This window comes from Equus asinus, chromosome 21 (assembly GCF_041296235.1).
Source record: "Equus asinus isolate D_3611 breed Donkey chromosome 21, EquAss-T2T_v2, whole genome shotgun sequence".
In the NCBI taxonomy this organism is placed as follows: Eukaryota; Metazoa; Chordata; class Mammalia; order Perissodactyla; family Equidae; genus Equus; species Equus asinus.
In genome coordinates, this window is record NC_091810.1 from 15,205,947 (window position 1) to 15,225,952 (window position 20,006).

The 20,006-nt window shown below is 52.4% G+C and overlaps 1 protein-coding gene across 2 annotated transcripts in view; it reads left to right on the top strand.

Annotated features, from left to right (window-relative positions):
- The window catches only part of FGD5 (FYVE, RhoGEF and PH domain containing 5), a 110,561-nt gene that overhangs the window by 28,475 nt on the left and 62,080 nt on the right, over positions 1-20,006 (top strand). For both annotated transcript variants that reach the window (XM_044755130.2, XM_070493800.1), the window contains exon 3: positions 18,129-18,261. In XM_044755130.2, the coding sequence (XP_044611065.1) occupies positions 18,129-18,261 (133 nt within the window). The remainder of the gene's footprint in view (positions 1-18,128; positions 18,262-20,006) is intronic.

Here is a 20,006-nt window from a genome sequence, read left to right on the forward strand (position 1 = left end):
TGGCTGTACTCTGGCCCTGTCTCTGGGGTGCTGAGAGAATGCATTCGCATATCTTTGTGCCAGTTGGCTAGAAGCGATAGGGAATGTAGTTGAAATGTAGGAAAAAGGATTCAGGTAGGAATTAGAGTGAGGTTTGATGTGAAGGGGGTCTGCCAGCACCAGCAAAGGAAGAGCACGTGCTTCCAGCACCTCCCTCCCCATCCTCAGCACCAGGAAGTGGGAAACGCACAGATTTTCGCGTTAGATCTGCCACCTAGCAGAGTGGAATTAGGAAATTCCTTTCGTACCCCCCCCCACCCCGAGCCTTAGTTTCCTCTGCTGTACAATGGAGCTATCACTGTAAACATAAGACTTGTTGCGAAGATCCAATGAGAATAGTATGTGAAGAGTGTCCTGTGGACTTGGAACTGTTTGCAAACGGTAGCTGTATTTGTGGTCTGGGCCCTGTAGTGCCCCCCGGGGCGCGCATGGCTGCCATGGCACCTTCTCCTCCTCCTCTGGAATGACCCCCACCCTCAAGCTAACCTGATGAACTGGCGAGTGTTCAGAGGACAAGAGGTGCAGGGGCATGGAGGTCACTACAATGGCCAGAATTCTGGCCACAGAGGACGAAATCTTGCTGTTGGGATAGTCCAGTAGGAGGGAAATTTGGCCAGTCCATTTTGGTTCAAAAAACCATTTTTAAAATGTTTTGTAAAAGGAAGCATGCACTCCAGAGATTTAGATCTGGAGGGAAAAATCAAATCTTGCCCCACTGGACTCCCGTCCTCCAGCCCCCCAGATGCTTTGTGTGTGTGCAGACATGCAGGGAAACACACGCACGTCCCTCCGCGACCGTCGCTGCACATAACGGCACTGTGCTGAATGCTCTCCTCTGGGCCTTCCTTTTGTCCCGTGAGACATTGTTCCCTGTCAGGGCGCAGAGGTCTGCCCCATTCCTTTTCACGACTGCAAGGAGTTCCAATGTCTGGTCACTGATGGCTGGATATCCAGGTCGTTTCCAGGCCTACACTCCTCTGGAAACACTGAAATTAATAACTTTGTGTGCATGTTTGCACACATTTGTGAATATATCTGAAGGTTAAAAAAACAGACAGTTCCACCGTGCTAACATAACCACTGTGAGCAGTGGGTTGTGTCTTGTTCTTGTCTTGGGAGAATGTATCTGGGGTCTGTTTAGCAGATGTAGTCATGCCGTGCATAAAATCTCTTGCTTATTTTATTTAACTGCATATTGTATTTGCCTATTTTATTAAATAACTTAGTAAAGTAATAAAAATGACTATGAGACAGTCTGTGCTGGGCTCTGCAGATACAGCAGTACCAAGTGACTGCACAAATACTCCATTTGAGTGGTTGTGACCCAAATTAACATACTCGTTCCCTCTTGCTTTGTGCTCAGGGTATTTGTAAAATCTTGCTGCGTTGTAAAGAATGCTCAGGTGAGCATGTTTGTAATTAAAGCTTTTCTGGCGTTTGGGTTTATTTCCACAGGAGAGATGGCAGGGGAAGGGGTTATGTGTTGCCAAAATGCTCTCCAAAGGGGCAGCACCAGCGGTCCCCTGGGCCTGCTCCATGGGTCCCATCTAAGATGAGACCTGTGGTTCGGCCAAGGGGTGGAGAGGAATAAAAGTGAAGATGTTAATAAGAGTGAAGACAGTGGGAGTTAGAATGGGAAAGCGCTGCCGTGCGCAGGGTGGATGGCTGCCCCTGTTCGGGCGAGGCCGGTGCGCGTGCGCTTGAGGAGCGCCGGGGCCTGCTGGGTTAAACGCTGCTCGGCCCTGGCTGGTGTCAAATTGTGGAGGGCTGACAAGCTGAGACGGGGCGGTGTGAATAATTCAAGATTCTGAGACAGAGAAAGGATTACTGGAGGGGGGGGAAGTGAAGAAGATGAACAGGCTTTAGTTAAGGAGATGAGGTATTTTTTTAAGATAAGATTTCAGAAGAGATACAGGAAAAGTCAGACACCGAAGGGTATACCTGACAGTTGTCCTTTCTCCCTCATCTAGAGAGGACACAGGCGGGGGTGGGGTCCCACACTGGCTCCTGTGGACCCAGGTGCCAAAGGAAGCCCTGTCACCTAGCAGTGCTGACCTTGTGGATATGATTGAGGGGTACCTACCCCCAAAACAGCCCTCTCCTGCCTGCTTCCCACACTTCCCAGTCGCTTGAGGGTGCTTGTTCCTGGGGGTTTGGAAGCCCCCTGCCCCTGTCCTACCCCTGCTGTGTGCCAGGTCCCAAACCCTGGCTATCTGCAGTCCTTTTTCCCCAGCGAGACCTCAGGCGGTTTCTGAAATCTGTCTTTGGCTCCCGTCACTGCCTGGCGCAGCCCTTGGGCTGACAGTTACATTGGGTGTGCTTTTTCCTGGAAAGGCGTACAACCTGGGCAGCGGCAGCTTTCTGGGACCCAGAGAAGTGTAACTACACATCCCCAAGTTGAAAACGCCAAGTTGTCTTCAAACCAACCGGCGGTGTTCCCAGCCAGGCCCCTTCGCCATTTCCTTCAAGGAGTCCCAGGGGAGCTTCTCCGTCAACCTCAGACCTCAGGATCAGGCCATCCCTCACCCTGTCAGCGTGTGACCCCTGCTCCTGGAGGCTGGGGACTGTCGAGAGCATCCCCCTCCCAACCCCCAGAGCACAGTGCCGTGGGTCACAGCGGCTGGCCCACGAAGAGCCCACCGGCTGGAGCCCAGCTCAGGGCCTTGCGCACTTGTCGGCACCTGTTTCTCCCAGCATCTCCCTGCTCCCCTTTTCATCCCTCCACTGGAATTCTGTCTTGCCCCTTTACACATCCTGAGCTATCTGACTTCCCTGCCTTTGTCCCTGCTGTGCTTTACGCCCAGCTGCTCTGTCACTCTCTCTGTAGGTTCACATCTTCCCAAGGGCACGGTGTGGCCCGTTTTAACTGCCACTTTCTCCTTGAAGCCTTCGTTGTATCTTTTGGCAATTAGTGGTATCTCTGATGTCATCTGAATTCTCCCAACAGTTTCTCTCTCCTCCTCTTCTCCTGGGGCTTTCTGCTGCCTGCCCCGTTGGGGGGGCTGTGTGCGTGTAACTGTGTTGTGGTCCCTCCTAGTGAGCGGGCGCCTCCCTCCCTCCTCTCCTCAGAGTCTGGCAGGAGTCTTGCCTGGTCAGGACTGAGTGTGGATGTGAAGACCAGTGGTAGTGGGTGGGCAGACGGACGGGTAGGTAGTTGGGCAGGAGGGTGGGTGTCAAACACTGGTGCCTTTGTCCGTGGCGTCATCTTATCCGAGATGGATGGCCCCGGTGAGACCTCTGGGCCGTGCTTCCTCCCCCGGTTCTTCCTCCCCACTATTAAAATAGAAAACAGAATCGTATTTTTCAGAGTTTGTTATATTTTTCAAATGAAGTCTTATGTTTCGTGTTCTTAATTTAAAAATCCTGACTTGAATACTTGATGTTTTCCAAGAACAAGAGATTCCAAATTGAGTTGCCTTTTTCTCATGTTTGACATTTTCTTGATTTATTTTTTCTTTTTAGATTCTGGCTCTCTGTGAAAGGGAGGGTCCCCATCCCAAACTTAGCCAGTACCTGGCACACAGCAGGGTCTCTGTAAATACTGAACAGAATCGCACTGTGCGTAACTGCCCAGGAACTCTTGGGGTCTGTGCACTTGGAGGTTGTCCTCTTCATGTGCTGGAAGTGAGTTTTTAGCTTAGGGGAGAGTGAGGCTGATGGGCTGTGCTGGATGGCCTCTCTCTGCTGTGGGCTTCTCCCTTTAGCCTTGAAGTCTGAGACTGGGCTCCCCTCTTCCTCTGTAGACGCGCTCTTGGGGGCTGACACTGACTCGGACCAGGCTGCAGACAGCCCTCCGCCCAGGGCTCTGCAGCAGGCATTGCAGGCAGAGCGCCATCTGGATGCCACGCAGTTCACCCTGACATTGGAAGAGGGATTGGGGGTGGGAGGGGGACCGAGTCCACCCTGCCTCCCTCTCTTTCCGAGGTCCTAGCCAGCCCCTCCCTACCAGGGAGTGGTTTCTGTGGCCCAAGCCCTGGGCTGGTGGCTGGAGGGAGCCCAGGACTTGTAGAGTCTACACCTGTGCCTGCCCAGAGAGCTTTCTAACTTCCTTTCATCTTCCCAGCAACCCTGGGGCAGCAGGGAAGGGATTCCCACTGACAGATGGAGAAACTGAGACTCAGAAGAGAGAAGTGGTTTGCCCAGAATTGCACATCTAGGGGACCTGGGGCTTCAGCGTGAGTCTCCTGACCCTTTCAGCTACAGCATTTCTCAAATCTCAATAAGCCTTTAAACAAACCAAAGGAACACCTGTTAAAGACACAGGTCCCCAGGCCCCACACCCAGAGATTCTGATCCACAGGATCTCAGGTGTGGCTCAGGAACCTGCATTTGTGCAGACTGCTCCGGGACCCCCAGTATACGCTTAAATAAACACTCCCCTACACCACGTGGCTTCTCCTTCACTAGCTGCGTGGAGAAGTGCCTCCCTCAGCCAGGTCCGTTCCAGAAGGGAGGCAGCCTTGGGACCTGGCTGACACCCCTAGATTTATGTAAAGGATGGGGCGGGGAAAGAGGTTCCTTCCGGTTCACGCCTGGACAGGTAGCTGTAGGCTGCAGTGCCCCAGCAGCTTGCCTTTCGGTCGGACAGCCTTGGTCTCCAGCCCTGGCCGCACAGTTTGACAGCCGTCTGATGGGGTCGTCGTTTCATGTCTCTGCACCACAGTTCTGTCATCCGGGAAATGCAGTCGGAATTCCTACCTCTGAGACTCGTTGGGAGAACTAAACCAGACAGAGTATATAAAGAGCTAACACAGTGTTGTGCTTGAATAAAAAATAACGCCCAATTTCTCCCAGATAGGCCACACCAATCCCTGGCTCCATGCCTTTTCTTGCTGTGTTTCCTTCCTGGAAAGTCTCTCCCTCCTCTCTCCTCTGAACTAAGTCTTGCTGGTCTGCTCAGTTGCAGTAGCCTGTGACTGGCATCTCATTACCTTCTAAGGTGTGCAAGGAAGTCCCCATGCTTGGGTTTTGGAGTAGCTGGGAAGGACAGGTGTCTACCTCAGCTCAGGCTCTAACTTCTGTGCCTCCTGGAATTTGAGAGTAAACAGAAATTCTGCCTTCGCTCACTCAGAAAATGCCTAGAGCATCTAGGTGGGTTTTTTTCCCTTTCTTTTCTGTCATTCATATATATCAACAAAATCCTCCTGATGCCCCCCACCTCACCCCAGTTTGTTTCCATTGTGAGGGCTCTGAAGGCAGACAGGGACGCTCCTGTTCCACCCTGTGGATTGAGGTGGACTGCAGGAAAGGTTTCACCCAGCTGCATTCTGAAGTCATCCTCAACTTACTGACCTCATCAACCCATAACTTATTTTACTGTGGGAAGTTTGAATTAAAAGTAATGAAGTTAGTCACCTTTGGATTGAAGGGACTTTCAAGATGGAGATACCCCAACCCTCGCTGAATGCTTCAGTTCTCAACAAGCCAGTGCTTGAGTACCTCCAGGGACGAGGCTCTCACCTCCCCATGCAAGGCTGTGGCATCATTACAGTTTTACCCGTTAGTTCCTCTTCCTGCTCTGAGAGGTTTGGGAAGTTTCTCTGAACCAGGGAGTCCGGGAGCAGGCGATGCAGGTGGGATGAATGTAGCAGGGCTCCTTTTATGAGGCTGGAATGTGAGAGACGGACCCAGACCCTGGAGCAGGGTTATGCGGTGGGCTTCATGTCAGAAACAGCACAGTCATGGTGGGCTCTGGGGCGGTGGTCACCCCAGCATGCCTTGTCTTAGAGACTTTACAGTTTGAAAACCGCCTTAATGTACTTATGTTCGGATCCCACGGAGCCAAATGAGGTTCCCTGGTTCCTCCCTGACCAGTGGCAGAATGAATCCCAGAATCTGAGGGGCTAAGGCTGAAGTTGGGGACCAGGTGGCTCAGCGGGGAGAGAGGAAGGATGCAGAGATGAGGAGCTGGGCTGCTCGGAGGCCGGATTTGGGTCTGGGTATAGGTGCAGAAGTGAGAACTCAACCCACCACGCCCCGTGGTTTGTTTAGGCGAAGGCGACGTGCTCTTCCGAAAACTCTTCTGTAGTTGATGATGCTTCCAGCTTGTTACACGTAAGACTTTTCTCCTGAATCACAGCCTAGGGACAAACTCCTCCTTTTAATTGAACCTGGGGTACAGTCTGATCTTCATGTTGAAGAAGTTGTTTTAAGTGGTTTAGGGGCTCAGGGCTCCTCCACAGAGGGCGCTGAAGGATGGGGCTGAGGGAGGATGGGGCCGAGGGAGGATGGGGCCGAGGGTGGATGGGGCCGAGGGTGGATGGGGCCGAGGGAGGATGGGGCCGAGGGTGGATGGGGCCGAGGGTGGATGGGGCCGAGGGAGGATGGGGCCGAGGGTGGATGGGGCCGAGGGTGGATGGGGCCGAGGGTGGATGGGGCCGAGGGTGGATGGGGCCGAGGGAGGATGGGGCCGAGGGTGGATGGGGCCGAGGGTGGATGGGGCCGAGGGAGGAGGGCGCCAAGCTGTCCTCAGGGTTCTGTTTTCCAGCTCACTGCCTCTTTTCCAGCACTTTCTTTCGTTCCAAGCCAGAATGGCCTGTGCCACGAGTGGTTTTCCCAGCCTTCCATTGTTGTAGTCTCTGTCCTGGGCGTGTTGGGAGAAGGCCGTGCCAGCTGGCATTGCAGCCGAACTCTCAGAACCCGTATTTCAAAGCAATTACTGACAAAAAAAAGCAGGCTTAGCTGCAGAGCTTGTAAGTACTTCCAGATTTGGAGCCACAGGCTCCAGAAACTGCTCATAAGGCACCCCGAGTCCATGGGGGAGTCGCCTGACGTGCCCCCGCGCTGGGTCGGGAGTCAGGAGCGACCGTCCAGAGTCCGCTGAGGTCCATGCAGGGAGTAAAGAGGTATCGCCAGGCACACGGGAGGCTTCTCAGCCGTGGGGCCACATCTCGGATTCTCGTCCTCCATTTCTCTTCTGTTACTGGGGACCCTGGGCAAGTTGCTCAGCCTCCCTGGGCCTCATTCTCTCCTCTCAGTTGGAAGTGATGATGCCTACCTTCCGGGTTTGTGGGGAGGATCAGCTGAGATGAAGTATGTGGGGGTGTTTGTAGACTGTAAGTGCTGTGCAGATCTCAGCTGAGCTCCAAGAAAATCCCGTGCAGCCCATTCTCAGAGGCCAAGGGGTGAAGTTTAGGCCAAGTCAGAGGAGGCTAAGCTTAGGCAGTCACTCCCAGCGGCGCAGCACGCACGGTTTCTTTGGAGTCAGATCAGTGCCAGTCCCGACTCTGCCACTGCACAAGCCTCAGTTTTCTCATCGGTGACGCGGGATAACAGCCCCCTCGCACACCTGTCGCGACGAGTCACTGAGAGATCACTCAGGTAGGCGCGTGGCCACGGCTTGGCACCTGGGAAGCTCTCGATGTAGCCGTAGTGTCAACACTGTACCAAGAAGGACCTTCAGAGCATATCGCTCAAGGTGAGATTCTGCGATGATTTGTCTGGGGATGCTGGCCCCTACCTGAAACGCTAAGACGTCCACTTGTGTTCCTGCACACCGTCTCATCTGATCTCCAACAACCCGTGAGCTGGGCAGAGCAGGGGTTTTAATCACCATTCTACAGATGAGGAAATTGAGGCACAGAGGAGGGAAGTGGCTTTGTCCGAGGTCACAGGGTGAGTTACTGGCGGAGCAAGTCTCCTCACTCCCAGAACAGCCCTTCTAACCCTGAGTGTTTTGAGGTTGGAAATCCAACCCAGAATGCATCTGTAGTGGGCTGTGGCCTGGAGGCTGCGGTCTGTCCTGGTGGACCTGTCGGTAAACATGTTCCAGGCACTGTCCTGGGTGCTGTATGCATGTGTGTCAACTCACTACATCCTCACAAAAACCCAGTGAGACTATAGTGTTGCTCTCCCATTTTACTGAGAAAACTGACACTAAACACTTGCGAAGTTTGCATCACCGGTAGGTGGCAGAGAACCCGGCTTTGGACGTCCAGGCGGGCTGGCTCCAGTCTGGGCTTCTCCCCAGCGTTCCTGCTTCAGGGCCTCAACACGTGCTGTCAGCGTGGGAGGTGTTGGAGTGTAGAGATGAGCGAGGCGTGGCCCTGCCTTTTGCTGCATGCTCGCTGTGCCGTCTGGGGCACATTTCTTTCCTTCCTACCCCGCAAGCCTTACTTTGCCCACCTTTGGCATGGGGGCATTGGACTGTCCAGCTCTAGCAGAGCGTGGCATTTCTCTGGGTTCCAGGGAAGGGCTGGGTTGTGGAGTGGTCAGCCCCAGCCCAGGCCAGCCATTGTATGCTGGGCTCACAGGCCGGCCGGGTGTGGCCCAAGCGCTGCCAGGCCTTCCCCAGGGAGGAAGTGTTGGTGTTTACAGGAAATGCAGGACAAGGCCTGGGAGGCAGGTGGAGGAGGGGCAGCCGGCCACTGCAAGCCCTGAAGATGCATCTGGGCAATGGTGGGGCTGAGGGCCCGTGCCCCTCTTCCCACCCCAAGGACGAGCCTTTTTGTTGTTTTGAAGGAAAAGTCCCACTTCCCAGGCAGCCGTGCCCCTCCCCTTGCCTCTTCCCCCCAAGACTGCCACAGCCTGCAGGCCTCCAAAACCCCCCAGCCAGCTGACCCCTCCTCCCGGGGAGCCTCCTGGGAGCTGTGGAAGGAGCACTGAGCTGGTGACAGGAGATCTGACTCGAGTCCTTCCTGCTCTGAACCTCTGTCCTCCACCTGTTCAATGGGTGACTTGCCGCAGCCCTCACAAACACATGGCCTCGCTCACTGCCCTCATGGAGCCCACAGCCCAGCTCTGAGAAGCAAGACGGGAAGAGAACAGGCCAGCCCTGGTCAGCCTGTGACGTGGGAGCACAGGTTGGCTTCACATATGCCACAGCGATATTCCATGAGAAGTGTGCGTAAATTGAAATTTTCTAAAAATAGGCCCCATGTTGATTATCCTGGGCATGTGGGTTATTTTTTAAAGCCTGAATAAGAATTGGGAAGGGAACTAACATTCATTTTGTCCATGCCAGCTGTCAGGCACTGTCTTAGTTGCTTTTACATACCCGATTTCACTTGTTAAGAGATAAGGATTATGTTTGGGGGTAAAAGACCTGAATTTAAGTCTTGGGTCTGCCACTTGCTGCCTGGGTCACCCTGAGCAAATCCGCCAGCTTCTCGGGGCCTCGGTTTTCTCATCTGTGAAATGAGGATACTACCTTGTTGTTTCCCACACCATCCTCTTCGTCCCACTGGCTTGCCTGAGCCCCCACCTTGCCATCCCCACCCCCGACTGCCGCCAGCCTTCTCTGGGCTCCCAGCCTCCTGTGTGGCTCCCTCCCATCACTGTTTACAAGTGGCCAGGGTGAACTCGCCAGGGAGCACAACTGATCGGGTCCTTCCCCTGGCTAGAACCTTTCCCTGGCTCCCCATTAGCCCTGGGATATGCGTCCAGGCGCCTCACCCTACATTTGAGCCCCCCGCTGCCTTGCCAACCACTCCTCCCAGCCCTTGTTGCCTCACAGTGATGATTATGCGCCCCCTGTTCCCTGCATGCAGTGAGTTGGTGGTTGGCTGTATACGATGGTTGACAATGCCAGAGATGTGGCAGGAATCGCTAGCACAAGATTCCTCAGCTTCACAGGGGGCCCCTTTGGGCATAAAAATCACAGAGCATTGCAGAGGGGGGAGCCTTCAGAGTTCCTCCAGTTCTCTTTTTTTTTTTTTTGAGGGAGATTAGCCCTGAGCTAACTACTGCCAGTCCTCCTCTTTTTGCTGAGGAAGCCTGGCCCTGAGCTAACATCCGTGCCCATCTTCCTCTACTTTATATGTGGGACGCCTATCACAGCATGGCTTGCCAAGCGGTGCCATGTCCGCACCCGGGATCCAAACCGGTGGACCCCGGGCCGCTGAGAAGCAGAACGTGCCAACTTAACCACTGTGCCACTGGGCCGGCCCAGCAATTCTCTTATTTTATAGGTGAGGAAACTGAGGCCCAGAGAGAGGTAGGGGCCCACCCAGTGTCACACAGCAAGCTGCTGGCAGAAGTGGGACTAGAACCCAGGTCTGTAAGGCCTTTCGGAGCTCTGCCTGATCAATTCAGCCCTGGCCTTTAGGTCAAACTCATTGTAGCAAATAAAACTGCCAGGCACTGTGCTGAGTGGTCCATCTGCCTCGTTCCTATACATCATCTCATAAACCCATCTCATAAACAGATGAGGAAACTGAGGCAAGGAGGTTAAGCAACTGACCAAGGGTCATCAGGCTGACAAGTGGCAGCTGGGTCCTGACCTCAGGGATTGGAATTTCGAGACTTGTGCCTGTTATCATTATCCTCTTCTCTGGTCCCCATGGGCAGAATTCTAGGGTCAGTGATCAGAGCAAGGCCAGGCCCATGTGCCGGCATGCGGCTGCTGCTGAGGGCCACAACAGCATCACTCTGCTGCCCGCATCGTTCCCCAAGTCGCACAAGGCAGTTACTGTCTCCCAAAGCAGAACCCGAGGGACCACTGCACTGGTGGGTTTGGGGCTGTGGCTTACGATTTTTCTGATACATTAACTCTTTATATTAGTCTATCATTTTATGAGGCTTCTACAGATCTTCTAATGATAATTTTTCCCCTCGACCTCTGAACTTTGATTGATTATCTGAAAAGAAAGCCTTCACACTTAGGAATATGTTTCTCTTTGGCTAGGAAAGATGCTGGTGTTTGCTTGAGGTGGGAGGAAGCTGAAGTGGAATCAAGGAAAACAGAATTCCTTGAAATCTCCATAAAAACCACCTCAAACCCAATAGGATGGCTAAAATAAAAAAGACAGACAATATAAGTGCTGATGAGGATTCAGAGAAATTGGAACCCTCAACACTGCTGGGGTGTGTGTGTAAAATGGTGCAGCACTGTGGGACACAGTCTGGCAGTTCCTCAAAAGGTTAATCATAGTTACCCTGTAACCCAGCAACTCCGTTCCTAGGTGTATACCCAAGAGAAATGAAGACACATGTCCACACAAAGACTTGCACACGAATGTTCACAGCAGCTTTATTGATAATAGTGAAAAATTGGAAACAAGCCAGATATTCATCAACAGATGAATGGTTAAACAAAATGTGGTACAACCATGCAGTGGAATATTATTTGGCCGTAAAAAGGAACAAAGTGCTGATACATGTTATCATGTGGATGAACCTTGAAAACATTATGCTAAGTGAAAGAAGCCAGACACAAAAGGCCACATATTGTATGATTCTGTTTATATGAAATGTCCAGATTAGGCAAATCTATAGCGACAGAAAGTAGATTAGTAGCTGTCACAGACTGGGGGGAGAGAAGAATGTGTTCGACTGCTAAAAGGTGTGGAGTTTCTTTTTGGGTTGATGACAATGTTCCAAAGTTAGATAGTGATGATGATTGCACAACTCCGTGGATATACTAAACAGCACTGAACTGCTCACTTTAAAAGGGTAAATTTTATGGTATGTGAATTTTATCTCAGTAAAGCTGTTATAACAAGAAAACAAATCCCTGTAAAGCCATTGACAATGTGTTTTAAGAGGAGGGGTGGGGACGTTCCAGGTCAGAGAGCAAGGATGTCCTTCTGTTTTTACTTAGTGCAGTGGAAATTGAGTTTTTAGAGAAGCCGCTCCTTCAGTCATGTTTCTGGGAACCATTACAAGCCCTATCCCTTGGCTGACCCTGGGTGCAGGATGCGTTCCCTCCAAGAGGGGACGAAGCAGAGCCTCACTCCAGAAGAGGAGGCTCTGGGCAGCCGGCTGCTCTCTGAGCTCGGCCCCCAGGCCACAGGATGCCTGCAGTCTGCTCTCCACACATGGTTTCACAACTCTGGGTGTTTTGTTTCTCCATCTCCATTTTACAGATGCGGAAACTGAGGCCCACCAGGGTGGTCACGTAGCCCAGGTTGTGCACTGCGTTAGCAGTGAATCCAGGACTTCTGGGTCTCTGACCCCGGTCCTCTTGGGCTCTTTCTGCTGTATCAGATTGAAGGTTCCCAGTTACCGTGCAGATGATATCTGTATCTGTGGAAACCTCAGCGTCCCCTTCAGAGGGGGAAGGTGGGAGGGGTCAGTTTTGAGTGACAAGGAGTATCAGAGCAGAGGTGCCACCTGGGGAAGGCCCAGAGAGATCCTTTGGGTGAACTCTGAAGGGGCTGGGGGCTGGGGGTATGGGGAGTAGGGGGGGGACGGGACTGCATGTCTGAGGGTTTGGAAATCCCTGCTTTTGTACCCAGCCCTCCCCTCCATCCGCTTGCAAGCTCTTCCAGCCGCTCCGTTAATTAGGATAGTCATCTTCGCCGAGTCCGTCATCCTGCCTCCTCCATCTCAAACTTTCCAGCTCTCTGAGAGCTCGGCCCTGAAGCCCCCTGCCCCTCCCCGCTGAGCTGGCAGGCTTCAGAAAGGCCCCCGCCTATCTCAGAGGCCAGAGGATGTTACATCTGCAATCTGGCCTCCTTCGTACATACCGCACCAGCGAGGATGGAGTTCGGGGACACAGCACCCGCTGACAGATTCCCCGTGGGGGAAGCGTGCCTTTTTTATGAGTTATTGGGCCATTTTGGCTGTGCTCGGGGTTACGGCTCCCAGTGAGTGTCACATAGGATGGGATTTAATGGGCAGAGTTGGACAGCCCCGTGCCGGGTTACAAAGTGCTCATCCCCCCACGTGGACGTGCATGTCCTTTTACGATGCTAGGCTGCTGGGAAGGACTGTGCTCATTTGGAGGGTCGTTTAAGGTAACGAGCTCTGGGCAGCTATAATTTATGTTCCCTTTAAAACACAAGGCGACCCAGAGGGAGGACATAGCTCTATGGAGACTAGTCTGGGGGTTTAGAACTTGGCCCTTCTGCAGGCTGTTCTGGGCTGGCCAGAAAGGACCTACTGCGTGCCAGGCAGTGGCTGCTTTCACCATCATGTTCTCATTTACTCTCACAATGAACCTACATGGTCATCCCCACTTTATGGATAAGAAACAGAGAGGTTGGGTGCCTGGCCTAAGGTCACACAGTGACTCTCCTCTATCTGATGCCTAAGTTCTAGACCACTTGGTCTCTAAATTATGGGGCTGACCATCTGGCCCTTTTGCCTGTTTTCCATGACATGTTTCATCACCATTGATTTACAGATTAAAAAAAATAAAAAGTCAAAAACTGAGGCGTGGAAAGGTTAAGTAACTTGCTTGAAGTGGTCGAGCTGCGATTCAAAGCAGTCTGACTTCGGAGTCCACCCAGTTAACCAGCACTTTGCAGTGTGCTTTCTTGAGGCCGGAGAGAGTGCTTTAGTCATCTCTGGTTCTTCCACGTGCGAGCTCCTTGAAGTAGGTGCTGATCCATATTTGTTGACTAAATAAGTGAGGAAATGGGTGGCTGGAAGTGAGAGATGGATGATTGGATAGTTGGATGGCCAAGTGGGTAGATAGAAGGATGGCTGGATGGGTGGATGAATGGACGCACGGATAGGTGAGGGGATGGGTAGATGGGTAGATGAATGGTTGGATGGCTGGAGGGAGTGGGGGAGGGAGGGCGGGCTGGGTGGATGGGGAAGTGGATGGAAGAGTATGTAGATGGGTAGGTGGTTTGTTAGATGGCTTTCTCATATGCACTATATTGATGTGTTCACAGAAGCTGTCTGGAGACATCACCTCACTTAGTTATGATTATAATCACTGTTTTGACTGGAGAGGCCATAGAACACAGACAATGACTATTTGCTTACCGCTGGATTACCAGTACCTACAGGACAGGGTCTGGAACACAGAGGGCTCTTAATAGGTGTTTTTGAATGACTGAAAAACCAAACAGTCAGGTACCAGATAGCCAAAAATATAGAGCCTTGCAGCTATCCTTAGACCATACTGTGCGAAGGACCCATCTCAGAGGTTTATGTTGACAGACTGGGGAGATGGATGCAAGAGTTGTATGCAAGCGTTCCCAGTCTGTTTTCCCAAGGGAAGAAGTGGTTACTCACCCGGAACACAAGTTCTGCCAGGGCCTGTCGGAGCATTTGGGCAGAAGTTGTTAAGAAAACATTTCTCGGAGGTGTTTCCTTCCCCTGTATTTGAAGATCAGCGTGGTAGCAAATGTGAAGGGCCTGTAGGGGCAGCTCTGTTGACACTTGTGGTCTTAGAATATTTTGATTTACTTATTTAACTAATGACTTCCGTAAGGATAAGGTCGGTCACTGCAGCTTTCATTGAATCTGCAAAGGCGCTGGATTAGACTTGCTCTTTTATGTTGTGAAAGCTTATTTTTAATGGTAATTTATCCCCATTCGTTGTGTTCACAGTCCCTAAATAGTACAGTGAAATAAATGAGCCAGAAATATCATCAGAGCACCCGAACTCTTGCCTCCTGACTTCCATTTTAGTGATCTTTCGAGAAAACAGAAGACAGAGAAAGAAGTAGAATGCAAAGAGCATGGGCCCCGCTCCTGGCTGTGGCTGGGTTGAGGACAGATGGCTGGGGGATCAGGGGTGACTGGGTTTATCTCTGGGAGGTCTGGGCATCTCCAGTGGTGAGCAGGATCGTTTGAGTCAAACGTGATAGATTAATAATGATATGGTTTATTTTAAAGTGTTACAAGAATACGCAGTGACTTCACAGGTGTTATTCCTTAGGATGAGGCCATACTAGGTAGCAAATGTTAAAAATGAGTTGACTTAAAGACAACAGTAGGTAAAGAATAGACCAGCTGTATGCAGCTAGGGCTGAGCTGGTAACGAAGAGAGCTAATATTTATCGAGTTATGATGTGTTGGGCACTGTTCTAAGCATTTTGCATTATTTCACTCGTTGAGCCCTCCCAACAGCTCCATGAGTTAGGCACTGCTGAAGCTTGGAGAGGTTAAATAAATGGCTGAGCCAGATCTGAACGCAGGCAGTCTGACTCGGGAATGTGAACTCTATTCTCTGCACTTTATTGCCTCTCAAAAATAAAATAATAGCACAACAACAAAAGCCAAGCCCCCTTTTGCTCTTGCAACCTGAGACCCAGCTTCCCTTGTTCGTGCTCTGAGGAAACCCGACTGGGCCTCTGTTTTCATGCCTCTAAAGTGAGATCATGTGTAGGGAAAGGCATTTTCTCAGGCCTTGTGTGTTGGCCCAGATTTGCCACATGACCTTGGGCCAGCCGCTTCCCCTCTTTGGCGGTTTAGCTTCTGTGAGCTCTCGCCCCAGTGTCACCCATGGCTGTGCTCTGTGGATCCAACCCTCTGCTTGGCTTAAAGCAGAGCCCCTGGTTCCATGATGTCCGGCAGCATCTGATGCTGGGGAGACTTCCTGCAGCATCAGGACCTGAGGATGCCCACCTTCCCACACCCCAGAGGGAGCAGAGCCTTGCCGGATGGTTGAGCTGTTGGGGCCGAATCCCACCAGCACTGGAATATTCCTGAACAATTTAAGCAAGAGAGTGACAAATCAGGTTGGGTTTTGAGAAGATTCTTCTGTCCGCTGGGTGGAGAACAGATTGGAGAGCAGTCAGGACGGGGAGAGAGTAGGAATGCAGCTGTTACAGACGTCCAGGCAGTGTATGGCTTGGACCACAGAGACTCTGATAGAGATGTGAGTGGAGTCGGGAGATATTTAAAGGTAAATTGGAGAAGGGTTTAATGCTTAAGTAGCGGCTGGCTATGCAAGGAGATGCTCAGATTTCTGGCTTTCTGCCTGGGAGGATGGTGACACCCTTCACCCGGTGGGAGGCTTGGCTGAGAATCCTTTCCTCCTTTGCAGCACATTCTAGGAAAGGCCTGGCATATACCTTCTTTTCCTTAATGAGAAGGAGGAGTAGTCCAGGGGCACAGTTAACTGCTCCATCCCTCACCATTACTGGTTATCCTGACAGAGGTAATGGGCTCCTTTTGGGGCCTGAGGTGGCCGTTCCTCCTGGAGGGAGAACAGGCTCCTCTCCCTGCATGCCAGACACGTGGCTGTAAATTGACACAGGCGGCTCTGGAGGGAGGGCAGCTAGAACTCAGACAGACCGGTCCACGTAGCCATGTCCCTATGTGATTCTGAGCTCGCTGAGCAACTGTAGTGTTCCTGACCATTAGACTGGGGACAGCTCCGTAGTGGCAGGAACTGGTGGCCCCTAAGGCGTGGTGTGGGGAGAGAGGGAGGTCTAGGGTGGTCCTGGGAGGGGAGACTCTAGCATGCCTTTGTACACCTCGGTGGTATATGGCTTGTTGCAAAATACGTTGTTTGCTCTCATCATTTGAAAGAAAAGACCAACACAATAATTTTTGAAAAGGCAAAGGGGTCTGAGCAGAAGTATAGCCATTTGGAGCGTAGAGTGGATCACCCATTCAGCCTGGGGCTCAGGACAGGGTTCAGGGTCAAGGTTCAGCCTGGGTCAGGATCAGTTTGTGCCTCTGCACACAAAGTGCACAGCTGCAGTCCCCCCACAGACACTCATTATGTCAGGGAAGCCCAGGGAAGAGCAGGTCCCACCATTACCAGCCACCTTGTCCCTGATCTGTCTGGCCTCAGGGCCCCCGTGTGGACTGGGGGATGCCTGTCCTGCTCTTGTTTCTTGGGCTCCAAGTGCTCTGGAGATAGATATGCACAGTTCTGGCTCCTACGATAGTTGAGAAGGAGCTCCAGGATGGATCCCTAGTTCAGATGTGGCCTAAGGCTCAGTCTCTCCTCTCCTGATGGCCCCACCCCAGCCATGCTTCCACCTGCGGGGAGTGGGGCCAGAGGCAAGGGCAGGGCTCACTGCCTGCATAAGGCCTGGGCTAGAGTTGCCCGAGCACCTCCAGCAAGTGGGTGCTCCCTTCTCTCCTCCCATCCGTCCATCCATCCATCCACCCATCATTCCAGCATCCCATCCTGGCATTCCCAGAGGGCGGGAATAAGTATATGGTAAGAATTTAATAAAGCCAGAGGCCTGGACTTTTAGTATGAGAGAAGTTTTGTGAGCAGTTGTCCGGGACCACATTGCCAAGGGCGTGAGGGAGCCGTTGAAGGTTTTTGAGTAGAAGAGGGGCATGGCCCGATCTCTGTTGTAGAACAGTCATTCTGCTGTGCAGAGAGGTGGGCTGGGAGCAGGGAGCAGAACCAAGAGGCTATTGTGATTGGACGAGAGCCTCCTCTGTGGGGATGATTTAGAAGTCGAAGAAAGGAAGCTGCTTCTGCTGCAGGTTGCTTTATGTCCCATGCCAAGCTCTTTGCTGTCTCAGTGCCCTTACACATGCTGCTGCTCTGCCTGGAGTGCTTCCCTGTGCCGTCACAAGACTCCTCCTCCTCCTTCCAGTCTCAGCCGCCGAGAAGCCCTCCCTGACCTATCTAGATAGTTCCCCCTTGTTATTCTTTGTGAAAGCACCTCCTCCTCCTTCACTCATTACGATTTATGACCATATATTAGTTGTTCCCTTTCTGAGGACAGGGATGACATCTGCTTTATTCACCAGTGTTTTACCCAGTGCCTAGCCCTGTGCCTGGCCTAAAGCAGGCAGTCAATACATATTTGCTGAATGCATGTATGAATTATTTAGTTAGTTAATGGCAGAGCCTGCATAATGGTCATAGTTACATGGATATAAGACTGTTATCACACCTTTCTAAGCATTGACCTCACAGCATCTGCCAAGAAAATGCGACAGGAATCATTATCCCCAGGTAGCCTAGGTGGAAACTGATACCCTGAATTGTGTCTTTTCCATGATGTAGCTGATGGCAGGGCTGGGACTAGGGGCCAGACTCTGTCTACCATATCATTGCATCCCTTCTTCAGGCATGGAGGACATGGCCACTTTGAGGACTAACCCTGCTGCCTGACCGGGCCAGTCCAGACTACCAGACCAATCAGACTGAACATCTCTTGCCCTCTAGTAATTATTTGTACCTTCCTTCAGTATCACAGCCTGCCTTGTATCTAGCAGGAAGATAAGTCTGTCTTAGACAGCATGTGTAAAGGCACTGAGGCAGCAAAGAGCTTGGCATGGTCAAGGAGCTAAAAGGAGGCCAGAGTGGGGGCAGATAGGGAGGTTTGTGCCTGGGTCTCATGCATTTCTGGGTCCCCAAGGAGGGCACGGAGCTTTGCACACAGAGTACTCATTAATGGCTTGTGGCATTAATAGGGCCCCTGGCCTGTTCACTTTGCCTTTGCTGAACAGGAAACTCTAACCCTCTGTCTCCTCTGCTCTGACCCCAGTGCCTACACAGAGCCCTACAAGGTATGTCCCATCTCAACGGCGGCCCCCAAGGAGGACCTCACGTCGGATGCGGAGCAGGGGAGCTCGGAGGAGGAGGACAGTGCTCCAAGAGACCCCAGCCTCACCCACAAGGTAGAGTGCCCCATCCCAGGCAAGGGGCTGAGGGATGTGGGGGTCAGAGATGTGAAAGTGGAGAGAGGACGGTAGAGGATCCACTCCATTCCCTCTCGGTGCAGAAGGACCTGTTTGCAAACGTCTGGCCCCAAGCTGGACGCAGACGCTCAGTCACAGAGCAGCGGGGGCTGTGGCTGTGAGACACACGGCCAACATGGGTCCTGCATTGGGGATTCAAGGGTGGCTGCTCCTGCTGATGTCCCTTGGGTCTGAGGACATCTGCAGCTTCCCAGAGCCTTTGGGGATGAAGTGGAAGAGAGCTGTCTGATTTGAGTCCAGACAGATCTGGATTCTAATGATCTCGGGCCGCTGGGCCTCAGTTTCCTCCTCTGTGAAGTAGGAATCGTGGGAGTGAGATGAGTTAAGGGGTGTGAGTGAGTTTTGTTAAACGAAAACAGTCTTGGAGTGAAACTTGGTTTCCTCATACCCTGCAGCGCCGCTGTGAGGGGGTGGGGCGGAGGGAAGGCCGTTACGTGTCTGGAGGCGGGTGGCCACTGGAGACCCAGGCCTTCTTCCTGGTGGTAATTCCACACGCTGGCTGGTGGGCACTCTCGGTGAGCCGGCGCTTCACTTCCACTCGCCGACATGACCTCAGTCCTCCCACATGCAGCTTCTCAGAGCTGCGAATTGTTCCCCATGTTTCACAGTTGCAGGAACAGTTAGAGGTGAAGAACTTGCCCAGGGTCACACGGCTGTTATTTGGTGTCACCCAGGAAATATCACAAGGTAATGGGGGCCAGGAATTGCCACCCCAGGGGCACCACTGCGGCAGAGGGAACAGGCTGGGACGGCTGAGACCAGCTTGAGATGCCCCCACCGCGTCTCCTGGGTCCGCTTCTGTCTGCCCAGGAGCAGCTGCACAGGCCGGGGAGCCCTGCCTCCTACCTGATCACACCCCCTTCAGGCGCCTTGTCCTTGTCCTGTGTCCGTCCTGCCCTTGTCATCCTCTCTTCCAAGCCTGGGTGCGCTGTGTCGCAGTGGTTCGAGGCTCTTCGTGTGGAAGCACTCAGCAGAAGTGCCCAACACTTAGCAAGCCTTTTATAAATGGTCCTTCTTTCGTGGTGTTTTCATACCCTTTAAAAATTCATTTGTCTCTGTGCACAGTGTTTTCCACAGTTACCCACCCGTGGCTCTGGGGGCGCTGACGGGGCTGACCCACCTGGCACCTGGCTTCTCCTCTCCTTCTCCCTCTAGCTGCCGCTTTACCTCTCCTCACCCCTTCCCCTTCCCTCCTGTCCCTGCTTCTCCGTCTTTAGATAGAGTGAGTTCTCTGCTGGCACTAAATGCTCCCAGCTTTTTCATCTCTTTTCCTCCTTACACTGACTTCAATGCCATCATCCCTGTTTTGCAGTCAAGGACACAGATGTTCAGAGAGGTTAAGTAACTTGTGCAAGGCCACACTGCTGCTGATGGAAGAGGCTGCAGGCCTAGTGTGTGTGTGTTTCACTGTAGTGCTGGAGGCCTCCTCTTGGCCCTCCACCCTCCCTTCCCCAGGAGGGAACTGTTGAGTTAGTGGTGCCTGTTCAGAAATGGCTTTGACTTTTCCGGGCATCACTGGGGTCATGGAACCTGGGAGCAGAAAGGGAGAGTTATCATCAGGGATTTGGTCCCCATTCTGAAACTGAGGATCATGTCTGGGTCCAGGCCCAGAGGAGGTGAAGGGCTGACAGAGCAGTGGGGCCTCCCTTGTGCAACTTTCTATA